The following is a 14,649-nucleotide window of genomic DNA, read 5'->3' as shown; positions in this document are numbered from 1 at the left end:
GGACCTACGCGCACTTGGGAGTTTTCGAAAGGAAAGTGCTGCGTACCATCTATGGTGGGGTACAGATGGCGGACGGTACGTGGAGGAGGCGAATGAACCATGAGTTGCATGAGCTGCTGGGAGAACCATCCAACGTTCACACCGCGAAAATCGACGACTGAAAATGGTGAAAATGGTTCTCGACAACGATCCGACGTGGTGCGCAGCGGGCAAGGTGGATCGATCAGGTGGAAGAGGACTTGCGGACCCTCCGTAGACTGCGGTTGGCGACGTGTAGCCATGGACCGAGCCGAATGGAGAAGACTCTTATATACCACACAGGCCACTTCGGCCTTAGTCTGAATAAATAATAATCACACACGAACGACCAAAGCGCCAACTTGAGCACCAATCATCAAAAAATATATGGGGGTTTATGCAACTTCACTACAAATGCACAAACATGTTCGGCGAACCTTGACCCCGACAACTCAAAATCAAACCGTTTTAATTTTTTCCAACCGAGCCGCCAACTGTCAAATGGTTGTTCGAACAACTTCACACACGTTCAAACAAAGCAGCAAAGCGTTTTCTTGGGGGCAAAGTTAATGTTCGTCTAACTGCTTGACTGGTGTGCACGCTGCATAGCAAAAACAAATTGCATCTTCGAAAAGAAGGTGTTTTTTTCTTGGTGTCACGGCAGGGCTTTATGAATATTCTTGTAATCAATTTCCAATTCTTTTCAGCAGAAAGTTTATAATGTTGTAAATCTACTGATAGTTTAATATAGGAAAAGTGTGAACCGAAGAGTTGGGATGTTTAGCACTGATTAAAAACTGAAGAGCGTCACTTTCCTGCTTTCCTGCTGCTAGCCGAGCAAATTCCAATCGATTTTCTTTTAAGGTTTTCTTACCGAATATCACTGATTTTCAGAAACCTCCCCACTTTTTGGTCGCTAATTAAAATATAGTTTAATCCTAGAGATAGATACACACAAAAGTATCATGAATAAATAAATAAACAAACTTCACCTCCATTGTATAGAGTACAATTGAATGTATCTTACTTTCAGTTGATCATTGGATGTAACTCGCCTGGTAATTACCTGAAACATTTGCACAGGAATTGATTAATAAGAAGAATTTCCTAAAGAAGTTTTTTCGAGAAATTCTGAATGAATTTCCGGGATTGTAAATGGAATTTTCGAAAAAATATTCGTTAGGGTGTCTCCGATAAATTTATTCGAGAAATCGCGCATGGTTTTTCTAAATCAGTCTCGAAAGAATTACTCAAACGGGACTTTCATTGAAATGCTCCAATTTCTTCCTGGAATTGTATAAATTATAAAGTATGAATTCATAGGGTCTGTCTCAATTGGATAATTAAACTGAAATTAAACTTAGAAGTGACATTTCCATAATTATCAAATAACCCTGTTCGCAGAGCAAGATTACTTTTGACAGATATCGAATCATTTTCCATCGATGTCCTATTGGAATTGCTGGGTAGCACCAGCCATTCTTATAACGGGGTGATTTTTAAATTTTCGAACTGTCACTTTTAAGTTTAATTCTCCAAATGAGACAGAACCATAGAGGAACTTCCGAAAGAATTTCTACAAGTAATTTTAAAAAACTACAAGTAACATTCATGTTGGTGGGTCAGATGTCCCATTTACTTCGCCAATGCAATGTGGTCAATCAAACTGGCCAGAGTACGTAGAACGGACTAGGAGTAACTTAATCAGTAAATCAGTAAAACCAAGCTCTCCGCAGGCTGTTCATTTTTGTGTAACATTCCTCCTAACAAATATGCCGTGGGTTTAATCAGCAAACGTATTTCATTATTGGATTAATTAAATACTTTGATAGAAATGCAAATATTTCGCTCTGAAAAAAAAAATGCATCCTGCATCTATCTGTGAGAGTGGTTTTTGTTTACTGAAAAAAAACCTAACGAAAATGTTGCTATTGACTTCTGAAACTATCTCCCTCATAGGGTATGGGACTCGTCAGGGTCATTAGTCTTCAACTTACTTTAAACTCACATCAATCCGTCTTCTAATGGGTTTATTGGCCAGCCAGGAGGCACGTGTGTCAATCACTGATCCATTAGAGGACCCAGAGTAGTTGAGAAAGTACAGGCAAAGTCTCTACCACCCTAAATTATCTCAAAAGCCGTAAAAAATTTCATTTAGGGACAACCACCGGAGGACAAGGCTTGGTGGCTCCTTTGCGAACCTGATTTGATCCAGGGATGTGCAATTTGAATAAGTTTGCTACCTGATTTAGCTTAACATCATATAGGTTTATTTGCCCTTGGGCGGTAATTTAGGTACAAACGTCACACATTTTTAGGGTACTTGCGTGCAAGGGCCTATGGTTGCCCTGAGTGTTGATTGATGGTCTCTGCTCTGCATGAAAGGACCGCTAGCAGCCAGCGAAGGTGTTCGAAGCGGGCTTGGCGGCGTGGTGGCAGCGAACTGGTCGACAAAATTAACTTTTCAAAATATATCATTGCGTTGATATCGTACTTTTTCATAATATACTTTATGATATCGTATCCACAGGCCAGTGGAGATATATCAGCTTCCACACTGATATTCTTCCCTCCCCCTTCATACGGGAGTTTGGTCGTGCGATATATACCATCACAAATATTACCCTCCGCTCGCTTTCAAATCGACTTCTATAAAAACATTCTTCATGCCTGCCGTATCCTGACGGAACTATCAATTCTATACTTCCGCCTCTAATTCTATCATGAACCTGTACGTCTAAGTAATCATTAATCAGTGTACGATATTGTCGTGTCCTTAGGAGACGGCTGCATCCGGATCAGCCGTCTCCAGCTGCTGCTCGATCCTCAGCAGCTCCGAAGCACTACTGCTTCCCGCGAAATACATCACAAAACTGAATGCTCACTTCGTTCAACTGTCACCTCTCGCATCTAGTACTATATACCGCCTTATTCAGTGAATATATTTACTCATTACTCGGAGCCCTCCTTAGCCGTGCGGTAAGACGCGCGACTACAAAGCAAGACCATGCTGAGGGTGGCTGGGTTCGATTCCCGGTGCCGGTCTAGGCTGTTTTCGGATTGGAAATTGTCTCGACTTTCCTGGGCATAAAAGTATAATCGTGTTAGCCTCATGATATACAACTGCAAAAATGGTAACTTGGCTTAGAAACCTCGCAGTTAATAACTGTGGAAGTGCTTAATGAACACTAAGTTGCGAGGCGGCTCTGTCCCAGTGTGGGGATGTAATGCCAATAAGAAGAAGAAGATTTACTCATACCCCTCTCAATCCCTACATCTTCCTCCTGCTCTACTCTTTTACAATTTTATTATTATTATTTTGCTTTGCTTTATAATGCCCAAGAACATCAATCTTACACCAAATACAGAAGAAAAACCCAGAATAATCCACCTAGCGGTGATGGTGCCTTTCTCGTGTATAATAAAACAAGAAAACACATAAAAGTAACAAGAAAATCACATAAGAGAGGTCAAAAATGGCCTTTAGGGAGATAGATTCAGCTATTTTCATCAATTCACATTGAGTGTTCATTTGAATGCATTGCAACAGTTTTTGAAAAAAAAAATCGATTTTGAAATTTTTTTTTCCATTGGGTTTTTTTTTCCTTGGGAAATATGGGGAAAAACATGTTTTACTAATAACTCCGCAATGGCCGATTGGGCCAATTTTTAAAAGCGAAAAATTAGGAAGGATTCCGCGTCGAATGCAACCTGTTGCAAGCAAATCGGATGGGGCTAAGTACAAAAAAGTGTGTCTCACATTTATTTTGTACACACAGACGCACATACATACATACATACACACATACAGACATCACCTTAATTCGTCGAGCTGTGTCGATGGGTATATAACACTATGGGTCTCCGAGCCTTCTATCAAAAGTTCTGTTTTGGAGTGATCCTATAGCCTTTACGTATACCACAGACAAACAGACATAACACATAGAACATATACTCATCAAATTCATCGTCATGCAAACACTAACGACATCTGTTGATTTCAGTTAGTTAGGCAAATCACGAACCAGATGGCGGTAGTAAGCAAACGTCAAACTGGAGCAAAACCGATGCGCGCGCCACGAGTGATCGATTGGCCAACTAATGTTTATTTAAATTGACCAGTAAATCAGTGAACGATGAAAATTTGACGAGTGTTATGTCTGTTTGTCTGTGCGTATACTTAGTATACGCGAAAGGCAAAAAAAACATCAACAATATTCTAGGCAAATCCTTGCTTGCAAGTTCTTACTATCTGTTACATTGAACTCAAGTCAACCACAGATATCGACGATTTCGAAATGCAGCCATGGATAGAGTTTACCAGGCTCTAGAACATCAATCTTGCATCAACATCAGAAACAAATCATCAACAATATTCCACCCCAGTCTTTGCTGACTTTGTTCTCACTCCTTGTTTACATTTTCGCACACTGAACCCAAGTCAATCACTGATCTCGGAATTCAGTAGTGGATAGAACTTACCAGGCTCTAGAACATCAACCTTGCATTAAAATCCGAAATAAATCATCAACAATATTCTACGCAACTCAGTGCTTACATGTTTCTCTCTTTGTTTACATTTTCGAACACTAAACTCAAATCATCTATTGATCTCAGAATGCAGTCATGGATATAACTTACCAGGCTCTAGAACATCAATCTTGCATCAAAATCAGAAATATGTCATCAACAATATTCTACGTAACTCATTGCTTACATGTTTCTCTCTTTGTTTACATTTTATAACACTGAACTCAAGTCAACCACTGATCTCAGAATGCAATCACGGATAGAAACTACCAGCACAGAGAAACAGACGTCTTACTTCGAAAAAATGCAATCAAAATCATCGTCACGAAATCATTATCGCCCAATTCTAGATTTACTGTGTTTGGACAAACGGCAACTAGATGGCGGTAGAGCGTAAACGTCAAACACAAGCAAAATCGATAGAAGCGCCATCAGTGGCCGATTGATCACCTACAAACAATTCAATCCACCGTTAAAAAGATGAACGATGGAACATGCGTTGAGCGAGACGTCTGTTTATCTGTGCTACCAGGCTCTAGAACATCAATCTTGCATCAAAATCAGAAATAAATCATCAACAAAATTCTACGCAACTCATTACTTACATGTTTCTCTCTTTGTTTACATTTTCTAACACTGAACTCAAATCAACTACTGATCTCGGAATGCAGCCATAGGTAGAGCCACAGGTAGAGCTTACCAGGCTCTAGAACAGCAATCTCTCATCAAAATCAGAAACAAATCATCAACAATATTCTACCCCAGTTCAAATAAACCAATGATCTCGGAATGCAGTCATGGATAGAACTTACCAGGCTCTAGAACATCAACTTTGCATCAAAATCAGAAACAAATCATCAAAAACCTTCTACGAAACTATTTACTTTCATGATTTTACTCTTTGTTTACATTTTCTAACACTAAACTCAAATCAATCACTGATCTCGAAATGCAGTCACGGATAGAACCTACCAGGCTCTAGAACATCAATCTTGCATCTAAATCAAAAACAAATCATCAACAATATTCTACGCAACTATTTGCTTACATATTGATACATTGGTACCCTCTCAGGGGAATGATTGTTTACCCTATCAGGAATACCCTCTCGGGGGAATGATTGTTTACCCTATCAGGGATACCCTCTCAGGAAAATTATTGTTCACCCTCTCGGGGGAATTATTGTTTACCCGGGGGAAATATTGTGTACCCTCTCAGGGCCCAGGGGAATGATTGTTTACCCTATCAGGGATACCAACAATCAATATGAAACTGGCGAATATTTTATGGTTCCAGTTTTGCAAGATATGGGCAATCCTCGGTACCCAGAAATGTCATTACGAATCAGTACGTAAGTTATTGACGACCCCATATTAGAACAAAGTTTAGCACTGCCGTCATGGCAACATTGTCGAATATTATTTTTCACCAAACAATAATAAGCTGGAAGCGGATATGCGCCTCCGTGGAATTTTGGCAAAAAGATTTATTCGTTTAATTCTATACATTTCTTTCTCATTGACCATTTATTTATTTTTTCAGATATATAATGCGAAGAAGCAATAATAAGCTATAATTGGATATGGAGAACGAGTACTCTGCGCACATTTTGCTTCCCGAAATGACTCTGTTGATGTGAAAATGTTGATTTATTAGGTCCCAAAAAGGCCTAAGCATCTAAAGCTTAGAGCGTCTTTTTTCTTACAGTACGCAAATTTAATTCCATTGGAGCACGTTGGACTGTTCACGGCGTGCCGGCGGTTTCTGAGTCCCTGGGATAAGTCCCTCAGTAGCTGCTCCAAATGCACTTCCTTACAGATATCAATGACCGGTAATTTATACATTTAAGCTATTACAAGGAATTTTCAAAACCATAAAAGGATATATTCCAAACTCCGAAATTTACCTAAATTCACAGATGAATAGTGATTTTAATTTTATTCACTTTCAATGATTGTTTAAAAGGCTACCAAGATCTAAAGCAATTTATCATTATACAAATATGGAATTTATAATAATGAGACCAGGTTTCATTAATCTATTTTATAATGATATATAAGTTGATCTGAAAAATGTGTTCTTAGTTCGTTCGTTCGGTTCAGGACTTCTTTTAATGCATTATCAAGTTTTCATACTATGGGTCTATCATTAAAAGAATTTAGATTTTGAATCTTTAATTTTTCAAAAGCTCTTCTGTAAATGTTATAAGTTTTCATAGATCTACAAACCACAGACAATCTGAGAAATACCCATTGAATGATTATATATTTTTTTTTAATTCTGTGTCATTTTTTTAAGAATTCTTAGGGTGTATGGCCAAAATCTGTCAAAGAAAATTATCTGTTTAAGGTCAGGTAATATTTATAGAAGATGACTGAAGTAACTTAGCGAACATTATTCTTTTGTTTAGGATGTAGACATAATGTGTGTTATGAATTCATTTATTATTGTGTTATTTTCAGTAAAGACATAAAACAGCTTATCCTGCGCCTTTTATTCCTATTGTTAAGAAAGTTTATTGGTTGATTGGTGAAACTGGCAACACGGAAAAGTTGTAGAATATTATAGTGAAAAATATGTTGAGAAAAAAAGGTCCGCTAAATTATAATACTTTTTTTTGTCTTTATTTAAGAGACTTGCAGCCCGAGGCTGGCTCAATTATAATACTAGAATGTAAGTAATAATGAATTATAAATAATATATTAAGGGTGATTTAATAAAACCAAAATATTACAGCAATGAAGCTGCACAACAGAAATGCTGCTATCAATAGGTGATCGCTCGTGCATAGGTGGCACTCCCAAGCAAGCTCTCAGCACCCATCGTTCGGTATTCTGTATTAAAAAAAAGAGTGTTTATAAGTTATGCAAATAATTATTTATTAATAGTATCTAAAGATGGCCAGAATAAGGTTCCAAATATGTATTCCGTGAATTTAGTCAATGTGCACTTTTCAGTTGCTTGCAAATCCTTTACTGTGATATTCTGATAAATATGAAAGTCATTCCGCCAACCTGGTTCGAATAGGAAGATTGCTGCATGTAAAAAAACCTTAGGTTTTTTACACGAGTTTGATAATGGATTTTAATCTTGATTTTTCCAGGAATTCTGCAAAAGTATTTTCATGATTTATTTTGAAGGCATTTTCTTATCATCGATGAACATTATTTGATTCTATTCTAATTTTCAGAATTCATTCGAATGGATATTGTTAACCATCTGATGGAATCTCAAGTTATATCGGCAGGACCTGAATAGTTGTTGTTGTTTCACTTCGAATGTAATATATTCTTGTATGGCTTCTGTAAAGCATCACAGGAAGATTAAAAATATAGTCTCAAACGCAATTCAATGAACGGTGACGGAAACGGAAAATTTAACAGAAAATGTATGGGCTAACTGTCAATCTCAAAATTAAATAAGTTTCAAAGTAGGAAAGGAACCAAAACATGAAGTATTGAAAGCAGCAGAAATCCAAATCTGGAAGATGATGCGGGCAACTTTTTAAATGAAATGACTATCATGTAAAAAAACAAATATCCGCCAATAAACTAGCAAAGTTTATTGGAGAAGACAAGCTGTCTGTACAAGTCACGCTTGTGCTGAACCAAACTGAAGTTTTGCGCCTATACGCCGCACTGAAACTTGCTTCAACGGCCCGCGTGGGTGTACTTGACCTGAAGTATCCTTTCATCCCACTCCCTCTTAAATATATTCCTCGAATTCGGGATGTTGTACGGGAAAGGTCGTTTCAATTATTCAAACTGTACACGCAATACGTCCACTATCTCAACCACTTTTCTCTCCCGGATTGCAACCGGTCAGCTATATCGTAATTGACTACATCTGACCAATTTCCGTCGAAGTAAGACGGTTTTACGAAAACAAAATACGGGTCTAGGGACGATCGGTGGTGTTCATTGGGAGTTCGTGTACGACTTGTCTATACAGACATGCATAGCTTGCATCCGCAGATACTCCGAAAATGGACGGAATCTTGTTGGAGCAGAAAGTCTTTTCATGATAAATCGACCTAAAAGTATAAAGAGTATTTAATAAATTTAGAAACAAATAATATAATACGATATCTTCATTGTATTCCAAAATTCATCACCGACATCGACAGGAAAACGATAAACAAACAAATGCAATCATACCCATGACAACGGTAGAAAATTAGAACAAATTCGAATTCAAATCGAACGATTGCTTAGTTTTACTGGGTACCGCTGGGTACTGACGAGCTTAGTACATTGGAACCATAAAATGAGTACTAATTTGCACTGACCCCAACATCTTGATAATTATATCTATATGGGGATACCCTCTCCGAGGAATGATTGTTTACCCTATCAGAAATACCCTCTCGGGGGAATGATTGTTTACCCTATCAGAGATTACCTTTCGGAAAATTTTTGTCTATTTCACAATATATTTACTCATACCCCTCTCAATCCCTACAGATATGATGTTTTCAATTTCAACATAGCGCATTAAGGATTAAGGATTTGATTAAAAATTCAGCAGTCGACGTGACTGCCCAAATGGACAATATTATTGTTATAGTTAATAAATTACAATTAAAATTTTAGTAAGATCAAGGAAGCGATAGTACAACATAAAAACTTCAATGCTCTACCGCTACCCAGGTATATAACAACAAAGACTATTCTAACTTAATCTATCAACCAGCTGCATGGTACCATATTGTACTTTGATCTTGAATTAATCCAGATTTAGAAAGCTTTCACTTACCAGACAACCTCGAAAGAACCAGCAACTAAACAATCTGGGACGTCCTCAGGATCACTTCACGGTCTAATTCCACTCCACCAACAAATCCGATAAACACAACCGTGGGAGGATCTGCAGCTTTTTCACCTTCCTTATCCCTATTCGAATAACCTGTCCGTCCGCCCTTTTCCGCCAGCAACTAAACTCACTGACGATTCACACGCACACTCAGCACTTGTTCCTTCCCGATGATGATGTTCGCTGGTCCGTCAACCCCAGAAAGAATATCGTGTGGAACGCCTTTTCACCACAAGGGGCACTGCAAAACGACCAACTTCCCGGCAATGCACTAATCTTCCGAGCGAATGCGAACGCGCTTTTCAACCCAAATCACCGTCCAATCACTGTGAATCACAATCGATTGCGAAATGAATTGCCTTCAACTGTAAATTTTGCGAAAAATCGCCTCCGACAAACAGCGCGATGGTGATGATGCGAGTGAAAAATTGACAAGTGGACGAAAACGAAAAGACATCGCCAAGCCATCAGATTTGGTGCATTTTTTGCGTCCAATGATGATGACGATGATGAAACGAACGAAATTCTGACATTTCCGATTTTGGCTGCGTACTTGTAGGGCGAAATTCGAATGGTGTGCATTACCTTGTACTAAATTATTCTAATTCTCGGGTACTTATTCAAAAGGACGTATGTGATTTTGTAAACAAAGATTCAAAAGTCGATTTCTAGATTGCTTTGAGAATAGGTCGTATGTGCAAAAGAGAGGCTCTCTTGACTTTCATTCTCTTTCGATTATTATAGAACTATACTGAAGTTCTCTTCGGATTTCTTAGCAGATATCTAAAGACAATAGCTTAGTCTATCGTGCTGAAGTGAAAATGTAGCAAAATTAGCTTATCTATTAGCGAAAGAGAGTGCAAAGAGAAACTCTCTTCTGCACATACGACCTATTCTCAAAGCAATCTAGATTTGTCCAATCTGATAGCACTCCCACGCAAACCATCACCACAGACAGGTAGGGGAAGCCTTCGGCTACCTGTTGGTGGTGTTGGTTTGCGTGAGAGTACCATCAGATTGGATAAATCGTCGTTTGAATCTTTGTTTACAAAATCACATACGTCCTTTTGAATAAGTACCCGAGAATTATTGTTTGAACACAAACAAATATTTCGATACCAAAGTCTTATCACAGATAAACAGATATTTAGGCTAGAACAAATTTTATTGAAAACCCTGTGTAAACTTTTGATCTGATATATACGTTAGCCCACTATGTACTGCCATCTACTCAACTGATACCGTCCGCCATCTGCACCCCACCCCCACTGGTACGCAGCACTTTCACAATAAATTTATTGGCAGATCGTAAAAAAGATAAGAAAAACTAAAAGTTTAAGGAACATTATCTCCATGAAGTTAATATCATTCCAGAACATAATCTAAATGCATAATGGGTTTATTTCGTGAAGTCTCGAATATGGTCAAGGATACAGACAACTAGAAGCTGAAAATTGTATCCCCGTCGTACAGGACTCCGACAAAGAAAACATTGATCTGGGTGGAATGCAGTTTATGCACATGGAGTTTTTGGACGAAGCTTTCCTACATCCTGAGGGGCTGGCCGGTGTTGAAATGGCGAAAGAGCTGGTAACTGTTCCGAAATGTAAAACCTGTATCAAAAATTCGAGGTACGAAATCATTTTTGAAGTTAAATTATGAACTAATTGGAATTGTTTTTTTTTAGTTTCGATGCGGAGAATCGGAAGTTAAAAAGAAAGCTGGACAATGCAGAAGCTTCGATGACCAAAGACCAGTTTTATATGTTGACTAACAATGTGAAAAGAGTCAAACGATGGTCAGACAAGAGTATTACCGATGGTCTTCATTGCAAGTTCTCTTGTGGGTCAACCGCGTACGAATTGGAAAGAAAAAAGTGGTTCTTACCAAGCGGACGTACACTACGTGAACGTTTTCAAGCTATTCATTTCGAGAGCGGCATACTTGAAGAAATATTCGTTTTATTTTCCCATAAAGTGCCTAGTATGCAAGAAGGTGACAAAAACTGTGCGGTAATTTTCGATGAAATGGCGATTCAGCCAGGTATCAACTATTGCAACAACCTGGAAGTTTGTCGCTTCCCAACCATGACGGGATAGCTAATCACGTAATGGTATCTATGCTGGTAGGACTTCGAGCACGGTGGAAGCAAGTAGTTGCATACTACTATACAGGGAATTCAATCGATAGTGGCTGTTTGAAATCCATTTTGTTCGATATTATTCGGAAAACAGAATCCACCGGACTGCGCGTACAGGCAACAATAAGCGACTGCGGAGGTAGATCAATTACTAGCTATTTAGTAATTAAGATTGTAATTTATATTACGATTTTTTCAGGCAATAATAAAAAGTTCTGGAATGATTGTGGAATCCAACATACCAGGGATAAGGTGCTTCACAATAAACCAATTGAACACCCCTGTGATCAATCTCGAACACTCGAAATCATGCCTGACAGTGTGCACGTGGCCAAAAGCATGATCCAAGGATGGATTGCAAACGGTACAATCCAGATCGACCAAAGCACCATGGAAGTCAATGGACTTCATACATCCGTCGCTGATATAACTCATCTGAAGAAAGCTTGTGATCTTCGAATGGCATATGGACAGACTCTAGAAAACGTGGATTTTTCGAAAAAAAACTTCCAATTTGGAGAAGATGAAAGTCAAGAGCTCTACGAAATATGTTAATGATGGCGTAGCAGCGGCACTTCGAATGTTCGGAGCAGAAACTGGAAGAACATATGTTTTAACAACAGCTTTTCTGATAGATCAGATAGCCACCTGGTTCACATACATGACATAGTTTAGTATACATGACTTTAGTTGAAACTATTGCGATGGAGGTCAATTTAGTTGGAAAGTCAACTGCTTGTGTAAAAGAAATTATCTCATTGCTAAGATATCCCCAAATCGGTAAAATTTTAGGCTTTGGTCCGATTCGTGAATTAAAATCACAGATAACAGACATCCAGGCTAGAACAAATTTTACTCAAAAAGTTGTGTAAATCAAAGTACGTTAGAATACTGACTGTGGCAATACGTCGTTTGGTGGCGCTAGGTGTCTTTCATGACGTCGTGCGTACTAGCTGTCACATTCCACCAAACAAACATTGCGCGCCAAAATGATACCAAGCTTGCCGCCTCTTCCAGCACATGCTAAATGTTGATGTTTATTTTTCATGCACTATGGAACCAATAAGGTTAAAAAACAAATTCAACAAAACGCATTTTCGTACCTTCAAGCAAACTGATTGTATTACCAAGTAGAGTTTCTGCTATAGCCACTTCCCATATTGGTGAATAAATATATGCTTATAATAGTATGTTCCGATTGAAATTAGTTAAAATTACTGTCGAAGAGAGACAATTATTCACTGCCGGAAACGCTAGTTAGATTTCTATACATAACCCGTATTGAAATACTAAAAGGGACATGAATGATAGAAAAATCATAAATATACTTGAGCACAAATTATGGCCTTTTCATCCTTTTAGTGCTTCACTGCTGGCTGTGACGATGACTGTGGCTAATGGAAAGAATGGTAAAGATTCAAACGAATTGAAAATACAGGCAGAGGTGGTAGCTGCTGTTCACCAACGAAACATCTCAGGGAACATCCATAAATTACATAACGTTTAGAGGAGTTAGGGGGTTGCCTGAGGTGTGAAAAACTCGGAAAACAGATAATTTATAAATACAAAAAGTGTAACAGGGGAGAGGAGGGATCATACATGATCGTTCTCGCGTTACGTAATTAATGGATCTTCCCTCATCACAAAACAAACCATGTGCTCCTTGATGGCAGAGAAATCGCGTGCGTTAGTGTGAGAAAGAAACATCATGTATGGAATTGAAACCAAAGTGAGGAGGAGGATCTGTTGTTTATGTCCATGGTGGGTGGTGTGGTGGCGCCGAAAATTTTGACAGCTTCTTGATGAGAGAAACTATGCGATGCCAGCGCCTCCACGAGATTGCCACTTCTGTTGCATTTCAAAAGGTCCGTTAAATTCCTTACACACGATTGAGAACGGACTTGTATGTCTGTTCTCTGTGTTAAAATCGAATTAAACTTAAAAGTGACAGTTCAAAAATTTCCAAATAACCCTACTCGCAGAGCAAGATTACTTCTGACAGATATTGAATCATTTTTGATAGATGTTTTGTTCGTCATGCTGGGTAGCACCAGCCATTCTTATGAGCGGGAGATTTCATAATTTCCGAACTGTCACTTTTAAGTTTAATTTGATTTTAATTCACGAATCGGACCAAAGCCTTAGAAGTTGCCATTTGCTTCAAAGTTGTTGGGATGGTCAAAACCATGGTTGTGGAAGTAATCTTAACTTATATTTAAACCGCTTGGCGGCGCTAGCTTACATTGCGTAAATATTATCAATTTATGCATTAGATAAGAACATTATTCAAAGCTTTTTAGTGGAATATATCCCTGTACCGCTCGCGGAAAACTGGATTCAAATCATCGACAAAATAAAGCTCATCAAGATAGCCGAATAACATGTTACAAATCCCTAGTGCGAACATATTATTAAGGCTTTGGTCCGATTCGTGAATCAAAATTGAATTAAACTTAATTTCCAAATAACCCTGATCGCAGAGCAAGATTACTTTTGACAGATATTGAATCATTTTTGATAGATGTTTTGTTGATCTTGCTGGGTAGCACCAGCCATTCTTATGAGCGGGGGATTTAATAATTTCCGAACTGTCACTTTTAAGTTTAATTCGATTTTAATTCACGAATCGGACCAAAGCCTAAATAAGTCAAAGAATCGACTGAGAGAATTGGGTTGTTTAGGGGTATATATGTTTTTATTTTACACATTCTGAATCTGCATAAAAAAACTGAGCCAAACCCCAATTTTTCAGATTTTTTGTAGCCCCGGAACTATTTTTAATTTGCATTTTAAATTGATGTGGGACTAAAAATTTGTTCTTAGGCTGCAATGTCATTCTATGAATGTTAGTGTCATTCTATCGACTAAAATGGCTTATTGTTTGCTGTACAAACGTGTAAATAAAAGGTTTAACAACTAAAATTGTCTGTCTCATTTGGAGAATTATACTGAAAATAAACTTAAAGTGACATTTCAATAATTTATTATCAAATAACCCTGCTCGCATGGCAAGATTACTTTTGACAGATATCGAATAATTTTGCATCGATGTCTTATTGAAATTGATGGGTAGCACCAGCCATTCTTATGAACGGGTGATTTGCTAATTTTCGAACTGTCACTTCTAAGTTTAATTCTCCAAATGAGAC

At 38.1% G+C, this 14,649-nt stretch overlaps 2 protein-coding genes across 2 annotated transcripts in view; one reads left to right on the top strand and one right to left on the bottom strand.

Annotated features, from left to right (window-relative positions):
• Positions 1–9,801, bottom strand: part of LOC134225277 (ADP-ribosylation factor 1) — a 48,675-nt gene extending 38,874 nt beyond the window's left edge. The window contains exon 1 of the mRNA XM_062705220.1: positions 9,304–9,801. The gene's annotated coding sequence lies outside the window, so the exon portion shown is untranslated. The remainder of the gene's footprint in view (positions 1–9,303) is intronic.
• An 875-nt stretch (positions 9,802–10,676) lies between these two features.
• Positions 10,677–11,464, top strand: LOC134220775 (uncharacterized). Its single transcript, XM_062699876.1, has 2 exons — positions 10,677–10,991; positions 11,048–11,464. The coding sequence occupies exons 1-2, from the start codon at positions 10,867–10,869 to the stop codon at positions 11,457–11,459; spliced, it is 537 nt and encodes a 178-aa protein (XP_062555860.1). The 5' UTR covers positions 10,677–10,866; the 3' UTR covers positions 11,460–11,464.
• Positions 11,465–14,649: the final 3,185 nt, after the last annotated feature.

Source organism: Armigeres subalbatus, chromosome 3, assembly GCF_024139115.2.
Source record: "Armigeres subalbatus isolate Guangzhou_Male chromosome 3, GZ_Asu_2, whole genome shotgun sequence".
Classification (NCBI taxonomy): Eukaryota; Metazoa; Arthropoda; class Insecta; order Diptera; family Culicidae; genus Armigeres; species Armigeres subalbatus.
Note: the sequence above shows the minus strand (reverse complement) of the source record. Positions and strands in the feature narration are given on the sequence as shown.

Excerpts from the sequence above, each read along its gene's own strand:
- LOC134220775 (XM_062699876.1), top strand. The coding sequence starts at position 10,867 with ATGCAGTTTATGCACATGGAGTTTTTGGACGAAGCTTTCCTACATCCT. Across the intron at positions 10,992-11,047 it reads ACCTGTATCAAAAATTCGAG|TTTCGATGCGGAGAATCGGA; the intron begins GTACGAAATCAT and ends GTTTTTTTTTAG.